The sequence below is a fragment of the Oncorhynchus gorbuscha genome, linkage group LG06, assembly GCF_021184085.1.
Source record: "Oncorhynchus gorbuscha isolate QuinsamMale2020 ecotype Even-year linkage group LG06, OgorEven_v1.0, whole genome shotgun sequence".
Lineage (NCBI taxonomy): Eukaryota > Metazoa > Chordata > Actinopteri > Salmoniformes > Salmonidae > Oncorhynchus > Oncorhynchus gorbuscha.
Window position 1 is genome coordinate 84152152 of NC_060178.1, and position 9688 is coordinate 84161839.

General features: G+C 43.0%; 1 protein-coding gene across 1 annotated transcript in view; it reads left to right on the plus strand.

Annotated features, from left to right (window-relative positions):
* Positions 1-8299, plus strand: part of stxbp4 (syntaxin binding protein 4) — a 50364-nt gene extending 42065 nt beyond the window's left edge. The window contains exon 19 of the mRNA XM_046354822.1: positions 6202-8299. Within this exon, the coding sequence (XP_046210778.1) occupies positions 6202-6349 (148 nt within the window). The 3' untranslated portion in view covers positions 6350-8299. The remainder of the gene's footprint in view (positions 1-6201) is intronic.
* Positions 8300-9688: the final 1389 nt, after the last annotated feature.

Below are 9688 nucleotides of genomic sequence, written 5' to 3' on the forward strand. Positions count from 1 at the left end.
AACAGTTTCCGAGGCATAAAGGAAATGGTCCGGGCCAGAAGCGTGAGGGGCAAGAGGCAGATCTCGTGACCCTAGCTGGAGGCCGGGAGAAGGTGCGTGTTCTCAGGGCCCTCCTCCCCAAGCATTTACTGTGGCAACAGTGCTTCCAAGTGGCTCGGTCAATGGTGTGGTCCGGGTATCACAACGGCGGTACCACGAAAGCACATTGTTTCCACCCAATGTTCCTCAGTGTTTAGGGGTATCGAGAGGAGGCATCAAGGAGGCATGAGGACTGCAGATGTGGCCAGGGCAATAAATTGCAATGTCTGTACTGTGAGACGCCTAAGACAGCGCTACAGGGAGACAAGACAGACAGCTGATCATTCTCGCAGTGGCAGACTACATGTAACAACACCTGCACAGGATCGGTACATCCGAACATCACACCTGCGGGGCAGGTACAGGATGGGAACAACAACTGCCCGAGTTACATTAGGAACGCACAATCCCTCCATCAGTGCTCAGACTGTCCGCAATAGGCTGAGAGAGGCTGGACTGAGGTCTTGTATGCCTGTTGTAAGGCAGGTCCTGACCAGACATCACCGGCAACAACATTGCCTATGGGCACAAACCCACCGTTGCTGGACCAGTCAGGACTGGCAAAAAGTGGTCTTCAATGACGAGTCGCTTTTTTGTCTCACCAGGGGTGATGGTCGGATTCGCATTTATCGTCGAAGGAATGAGCGTTACACCGAAGCCTGTACTCTGAAGCAGGATCAATTTGGAGGTGAAGGGTCCGTCATGGTCTGGGGCGGTGTGTCACAGCATCATCAGACTGAGCTTGTTGTCATTGCAGGCAATCTCAAAGATGTGCGTTATAGGGAAGACATCCTCCTCCCTCATGTGGTACTCTTCCTGCAGGCTCACCCTGACATGACCCTCCAGCATGACAATGCCACCAGCCTTACTGCTCATTCTGTGCGTGATTTCCTGCGAAACAGGAATGTCAGTGTTCTGTCATGGCCAGCGAAGAGCCCGGATCTCAATCCCATTGAGCAGGTCTGGGACCTGTTGGATCGGAGGGTGAGTGCTAGGGCCATTCCCCCCCAGAAATGTCCGGGAACTTGCAGGTGCCATGGTGGAAGAGTGGGGTAACATCTCACAGCAAGAACTGGCAAATCTGGTGCAGTCCATGAGGAGGAGAGGCACTTAATGCAGCTGGTGGCCACACCAGATACTGACTGTTACTTGATTTTGACCCCCCCCCCCTTTGTTCAGGGACACATTATTTCATTTCTGTTAGTCACATGTCTGTGGAACTTGTTCAGTTTGTCTCAGTTGTTGAATCTTATGTTCATACAAATATTTACACATGTTAAGTTTGCTGAAAATAAATGCAGTTGACCGTGAGAGGATGTTTATTTTTTTCCTGAGTTGAAGAAAACAAGTTTTCAAACTACCAGAATTTTATTTGAGAAGAAATGTAAAGCAATCTGTGCCTTTGAACAGCAGCATTTTTACACCTATTTCACTTTTGCATCTCAATATCCGAATGACCACTGCTGCACATGCTGCTGCTATTTTGAACAGATTAGATCAGGTATTTCCAAACTGGGGTATGGGCAATGCCGTCAGGGTTCCGCCAAATAAAAATGTGATTCACATTTTTTATTAAATATATGTATAAAAAAAGACATCCTCCTCCCTCATGTGGTACCCTTCCTGCAGGCTCACCCTGACATGACATGTCCCTATGTACGGAAAAAATAAAAATAATATATATATATATATATATATATATATATATATATATATATATATATATATATATATATATATATATATATACAGTGCCTTGTGAAAGTAGTCACGCTTTTACAACATACAGAAGTGCGCTGGTTATCAAGGGGCAAAGTATAGACACACGTTTTTTTAAATTGAGAGACGAGCTTAAAGTTTTCTTTACTGACCATAATTTTCACTTGTCTAACCGCTTGCATGATGACGAGTTTCTCACACGAATGGCTTATCTGGGTGATGTTTTTTCTTGCCTGAATGATCTGAATCTAGGATTACAGGAACTCTCCGTGACTATATTCAATGAGCGGGACAAAATTGAGGCTATGATTAAGAAGTTGGAACTCTTTGTCCGCATTAACAAGGACAACACACAGGTCTTTCCATCATTGTATGATTTTTTTGTGTGCAAATTAACTCAATGTTATGGAAAATGTCAAATGTGATATAGCGAAGCACCTGAGTGAGTTGGGTGCGCAATACACAGGTACTCTCCCGAAACGGATGACATAAACAACTGGATTCGTTATCCCTTCATGTCCTGCCTCCAGTCCATCAAAATTGCCACATGTGGTTCTATGAAAATTGAATTTAATCAGACACCATTGACAGATTTACGGATTGGGCTGCGCTCAGAGAATCCTGCTTTGGCAAATTGCGCTGTTAAGATACTGATGCCATTTGCAGCCACGTACCAATGCGAGAGTGGATTCTCAGCCCTTACTAGCATGAAAACTAAATACAGGCCCAGACTGTGTGTGGAAAATGATTTAAGACAGACTCTCTCCAATACAACCCAACATTGCAGTTATTGCAGTTGAACAACATTGCAGTTGAGTTATATGCATCCTTTCAAACACACCCTTCTCATTAACCTGTGGTGAGTTATTCACAATTTTTGATGAACAAATTAGGTTTTATATGTAAGATGGTTAAAAAAGACAAATGATTGATTATTATTATTTGTACACTGGTCCTATAACAGCTCTTTGTCACTTCCCATGAGACGGTTTGTGACAAACTCACACTCATTATTTTGTTTAATAAATGTATCGTATAATGTGTGTGTGGCAGGCTTACAATGATGGCAAAAAATAACATTTGAGAGTGCGCTGACCCTGGTGCTAGAGGGGGTATGCATGTGGAGGTTGAATGTTTGAAGGGGTAGGGGACAATAAAATGTTTGGGAACCACTGGATTAGATGATACTATTTAAAACCCGCAGCCAAGATCATGAACGAACGAGTGAACCTGGGAGAATGCAACAAACATACCAATGCTGCGGATATTGACATGGGTGTTAACTAGCTAGCAATAGCTAGCTATAGCTTGCTGCTTATCAAAGGTAGATAAGTGGTTTATTTGACCCAAGAAAATCGACCTAACTATTTCTCAATATTACTGTAGCTGGCTCATTCATTTGATCATGCTTTGTAAAACAACTGGTTTTATGCTGTTGTAGTCGACACATGTCGCCATGTCACTTACAGTAGAACCTGACAAACAACATTTTAGTCATTTAGCAGACACTTATCCAGAGTGCATACATTTTCATACCTTTTGATCCTGGTCCCCTGTGGGAATCCAACCCACAACCCTGGTGTTATACCACCTGAGCCACACAGGACCCTAACAGTGGGAAACAATCCCAAAAAATCCCTACCAGATCCACGATAAAGGTTCTAGCTACTGTATCGCTCTGTCCTTCGATGCAACATGCTGAGGAGTTCCTCAATTCCTGTGATTTCATTTGGACTATTCACCCTCATAGCAAACAGCTGGCAACACAATCCAAACAATGTTCGCACGGCCTGTTCACCCACGGAGGCGGAGCTGCCACTGCTGACAGTCACTTAGGGGCAGAGTAGTAAGTAACTGAACAGCTTGTTTTTAACCATATATTTTTGAAACAGAAAAATCTACACATTTACCACATTTTTATGAGCATTTAAAACATAAACAATTAATTATACATTTTTTATTGACCAATCGCAAGTGAGGTGCCGCTCTTAATGCTCTAATGGGCATATTTTAATATACTTAAATGCTAATAAAACACTATTAAAGTTGACATTAAATGTATTAAAATGTTTTCCAATTTAGATTATTTTAAATATACTAAAGTGTATATATATATATTATGGACATAATTCTATATACTTAAATATATTCAAGTATGATATGTATATTTAAATATATTTACTTTCCACTTGGGTATTGAGCTGCAGTTTGTGCAGTTTTTAGCAAACACCGTGGGGTGATGATTAGTTCTGGCTCAGAAGCTCAGAGGGGTCCTTCTGTAGCTCAGTTGGTAGAGCATGGCGCTTGTAACGCCAGGGTAGTGGGTTCGATCCCCGGGACCACCCATACGTAGAATGTATGCACACATGACTGTAAGTCGCTTTGGATAAAAGCGTCTGCTAAATGGCATATATTATTATTATTATAAGACCTAGACAATGTCCTGTTTTGTAAGTCTGACTACGTAACATGCATTAGTCTGTGTCAGTGAGTAACATGCATTAGTCTGTGTCAGTGAGTAACATGCAGTAGTCTGTGTCAGTTTGAAACACTTTTTACAAAGACCCCCTGTGCTACCCCCTACCCAGTGTTCTATTGTCAATCTGTAGGTCACTGGAAAACCTCAATATAACTGTCCAGTCAGTCTCACATGGATTTGTGACAACAATGCTGTCTCATACCCATTTGCATGATATTATAGTTATTTTTTATGTCCTTCCATTCTGTATGATATGGTACAAATGGTCCAGTGGTTGTACAGTTTCATACATATTAGCAGTTGTAGAGTATCATACATATTTTTGTGTTATCATTTGTAGTAAATATTTTCTTAGCAATTGTGGCTAAGTTTAGGTAGGTTAGGGGTTAAGGATTAGGGGTTAGGATAAGGGTTACCTAACGTGCCAAGTAGTTGCCAAACGCTTTTGGTTGGGGTTAGCTAAAGTTGCTAATTAGCTAAGATGCTAAAGGTGTCCCCGACGCGATTCGAAGACGTTCACGTCTCTGACCAACCTCCCAACTTTCGTTTTTATGTTATAGATCCAGTGCAGTCAAAAATGTGATTTTCCTGTTTTATATATATTTCCACACTGAGGTTGGAATTACACTGTGAAATTGTGAAAATGATGATAATAGTTGTTTGAAAAGTCCGCCTGAAATTGCTGCCTGTTTTGGTGGGATGGAGTAAATGAGTTAATAGACCAATAAGAAAGGAGATTTCCAAACCTCTCTGCCAACAACAGCCAGTTTACCCTTCCCTACTCAGACTATTTTAGTCATTTAACAGACTCTTTTATCTTACAGGAGCAATTAGAGTTAAATGTCTTGCTCAATAGATTTTTCACCTAGTCAGCTCGGCGATTCAGAAATGGCTGCATTGGACTTTAAAGTAACCTTCTGTCTGAGGTAACCAGACCATTTGTTAGATAAACACTTTTGACAATATGTTTTCTTCCTAGAACTGCAGGTGTTCCTAGTCGTTTGTAGGGCAGTAGTTGTAACAGATGAAATGTAGGTTGACATGTTCTTGTTTTCACCTCGGTAATGGTAAACAAAGATAATTATATCCATTGCTCATTGTCATAATATAATTACTTAATCAGTCACTGTCAGGCAATTACTTTCTCTTTCTCTAATATTGATATCCCCCATTAAGTGTGGCAATAACCATTTTTACAGCAAGATAATTTCCATCAATTTAGGTGGCAAGGTCGGCAATATTGCGGTATTTTCTAGCAACACTATTGAATTGAATTCAGACTATGGTATTCTTTTTTTGGGGGGGGGGGTATTTTATTAGGATCCACATTAGCCGTTGCAAAAGCAGCAGCTTCTCTTCCACACAAAACATGAAACATGACATAATACATTAGTAGACAAGAACAGCTCAAGAACAGAACTACATCAATTTTAAAAAGGCACACGTAGCCTCCACATCAATACATACACGCAAAATATCTAGGTCAAATAAGGAGAGTAGGTGCACAACTCTGCTAGTTTTGTTTGGTCTCCACAACGCTCACAGTTGTAACCAACTGCTTAACTTGAGACAAGTCTATACTCTGTTATGAAATATTAGCTATGCCATGTGTCATGACCTGCCATCATGCCACCATATTCCTGACCAACTGTAGTACAGCCTATGTCTTCTACTCTTTACAATAACATCCCTAAGGAAGAGTACCGTATTTTCCTGCATCACTTCTGACTTCATCCTATCTAGCCTATCCATATCCTTATTATCTCATCCTTATTTTATGTCAGACATAAATCGACAATTCCAGGTGAAAGCCAATATCCATAGAGTTTTCTCTTGCTAGATTAATGAATACAGCCATGGTAAAAACAGTGTAAAAGTGCTGTAAGCTTGAAAGGTTAACTCTATACCTGTCTGTTTCTCTGCAGCTCTCGTGACATGAAGCCCAGCGCTTCCTCTCAACCCCTGGGAGCCCGTGTGGGGAAGAAGTCCCAGTGGACGACGGCTACGCTAGCTGCAGAGGCTAAAGAACTCACACGGACTGTTAGAGCCATCCTCGAGGTGGGCTGTAAGTGATCTATCATCTTTACTCGACGTGTTACGAGTCGACTTGCTGCATGCCTGCATATCGTCTCTATCCCTGGCCTAGCATGCAAATCCAATCAGCTCAACAATCACCACCGTAGTTTTGAAACCAACCTAAACGAACTGGATAACAGACACCAAACCAACCAAATCACCTCAATAGTTACTATGCCAACCAAAACCAACTGCATAACCGACATCAAACCACCTAGTTGCTAAGCCAAGTTAAACCAACCGGATAACCAAAACCAATCAGCTCATCATACACCAAGCCAACCTCCATAGTTACCAAGCCAACCAAAACCAACTGGAAAACCGACACCAATCCACCTCTGTAGTTACTATAAACATAATCTCAATAGTTGTTTTTTAGTGGAGCAGCCTGTAAGGAAATGAAGGACATCCTTGCACTGGAGTATGCGACAGCAGAATTAAAGACAATACAGCAGCTAAGGAACCTTGAGATGTTCAGCCTCTGTGTCCAGTGGAGTTGAATGGACCAGGGACTGAGTGTTAAGCAACCTTGATGTTCAGCTTCTGTCCAGTGGAGTTAAATGGACCAGGGACTGAGAGTTAAGCAACCTTGATGTTCAGCTTCTGTCCAGTGGAGTTAAATGGACCAGGGACTGAGTGTTAAGCAACCTCGATGTTCAGCCTCTGTGTCCAGTGGAGTTGAATGGACCAGGGACTGAGAGTTAAGCAACCTCGATGTTCAGCCTCTGTGTCCAGTGGAGTTAAATGGACCAGGGACTGAGAGTTAAGCAACCTCGATGTTCAGCTTCTGTCCAGTGGAGTTAAATGGACCAGGGACTGAGAGTTAAGCAACCTTGATGTTCAGCCTCTGTGTCCAGTGGAGTTAAATGGACCAGGGACTGAGAGTTAAGCAACCTTGATGTTCAGCTTCTGTCCAGTGGAGTTAAATGGACCAGGGACTGAGTGTTAAGCAACCTCGATGTTCAGCCTCTGTGTCCAGTGGAGTTGAATGGACCAGGGACTGAGAGTTAAGCAACCTCGATGTTCAGCCTCTGTGTCCAGTGGAGTTAAATGGACCAGGGACTGAGAGTTAAGCAACCTCGATGTTCAGCCTCTGTGTCCAGTGGAGTTAAATGGACCAGGGACTGAGAGTTAAGCAACCTCGATGTTCAGCCTCTGTGTCCAGTGGAGTTAAATGGACCAGGGACTGAGAGTTAAGCAACCTCGATGTTCAGCCTCTGTGTCCAGTGGAGTTAAATGGACCAGGGACTGAGTGTTAAGCAACCTCGATGTTCAGCCTCTGTGTCCAGTGGAGTTAAATGGACCAGGGACTGAGTGTTAAGCAACCTCGATGTTCAGCCTCTGTGTCCAGTGGAGTTAAATGGACCAGGGACTGAGAGTTAAGCAACCTCGATGTTCAGCCTCTGTGTCCAGTGGAGTTGAATGGACCAGGGACTGAGTGTTAAGCAACCTCGATGTTCAGCCTCTGTGTCCAGTGGAGTTAAATGGACCAGGGACTGAGTGTTAAGCAACCTCGATGTTCAGCCTCTGTGTCCAGTGGAGTTAAATGGACCAGGGACTGAGAGTTAAGCAACCTCGATGTTCAGCCTCTGTGTCCAGTGGAGTTAAATGGACCAGGGACTGAGTGTTAAGCAACCTCGATGTTCAGCCTCTGTGTCCAGTGGAGTTAAATGGACCAGGGACTGAGAGTTAAGCAACCTCGATGTTCAGCCTCTGTGTCCAGTGGAGTTAAATGGACCAGGGACTGAGAGTTAAGCAACCTCGATGTTCAGCTTCTGTCCAGTGGAGTTAAATGGACCAGGGACTGAGAGTTAAGCAACCTCGATGTTCAGCTTCTGTCCAGTGGAGTTAAATGGACCAGGGACTGAGAGTTAAGCAACCTCGATGTTCAGCTTCTGTCCAGTGGAGTTGAAGGGACCAGGGACTGAGTGTTAAGCAACCTCGATGTTCAGCTTCTGTCCAGTGGAGTTAAATGGACCAGGGACTGAGAGTTAAGCAACCTCGATGTTCAGCTTCTGTCCAGTGGAGTTGAAGGGACCAGGGACTGAGTGTTAAGCAACCTCGATGTTCAGCTTCTGTCCAGTGGAGTTAAATGGACCAGGGACTGAGAGTTAAGCAACCTCGATGTTCAGCTTCTGTCCAGTGGAGTTAAATGGACCAGGGACTGAGAGTTAAGCAACCTCGATGTTCAGCTTCTGTCCAGTGGAGTTAAATGGACCAGGGACTGAGAGTTAAGCAACCTCGATGTTCAGCTTCTGTCCAGTGGAGTTGAAGGGACCAGGGACTGAGTGTTAAGCAACCTCGATGTTCAGCTTCTGTCCAGTGGAGTTGAAGGGACCAGGGACTGAGTGTTAAGCAACCTCGATGTTCAGCCTCTGTGTCCAGTGGAGTTGAAGGGACCAGGGACTGAGTGTTAAGCAACCTCAATGTTCAGCTTCTGTCCAGTGGAGTTGTGTTCCATCCATATTTACTCAAGTTTTCTCTGTAGTCATCATCTAGTGGATGGACACACTGATCTTTCATGCAACATGAAATGCAATGCAATGTTCTACTTCCTATAGATATGTTTGTATAAGTGTATCTAGAAATGTACAATAAGACCTTAGTCAATACAAAACATCATCATACATACACCTGTGATCAAGTTAGTAGCTAACCATCAGTGTTGGGAAGTAAATCAAATAAAGGTTTACTGGTCACGTACACAGTTTAGCAGGTGTAATAGCTGTGCAGCGAAATGCTTATGTTGCTAACTCCTAGCAATGTAGTCAAATCTCAAGCAATTACAATGTTAAAAAAATACATTGTAAAGAAAAATACAAAAAAGAATGGAAGGACGAATCCAATTAACAACCCAAATAGCAATGTAGCAAAATGGAATCTTTACCTACAGTATGTACACCGGGGGAATTTACACCAGATCAACTAAGAATGTACAGCAGTAAACACAATATAGAGTGAACTATGTCAAGAATCAAGGAAATAAATAAATATGTGGTGCGAATAATCAGTGTAACTAAAATACAATGTGCAGATGTAGAAATATTAGAATAAGCTATGTTGAGGATACAGTATTTAAATACACAGTTAAAATGGGAAGTGACCAGTGGTTGGTTCAATGTCTCTATAACATGATACAGCAGCGTTGGCTGTGCGTGTCGATGTGACTGAGGTCCTTGATGATTTTCTTAGACTTCCTTTGACACCGAGTGTGGTAAATGTCCTGGAGGTCAGGCAGTGTGGCTCCTGTGATGCGTTGGGCTGTCCGCACCACCCTCTGGAGAGCTAAGCGGTTGAGGGCGGAGCAGTTGCCATACCAGGCAGTGATGCAGCCAG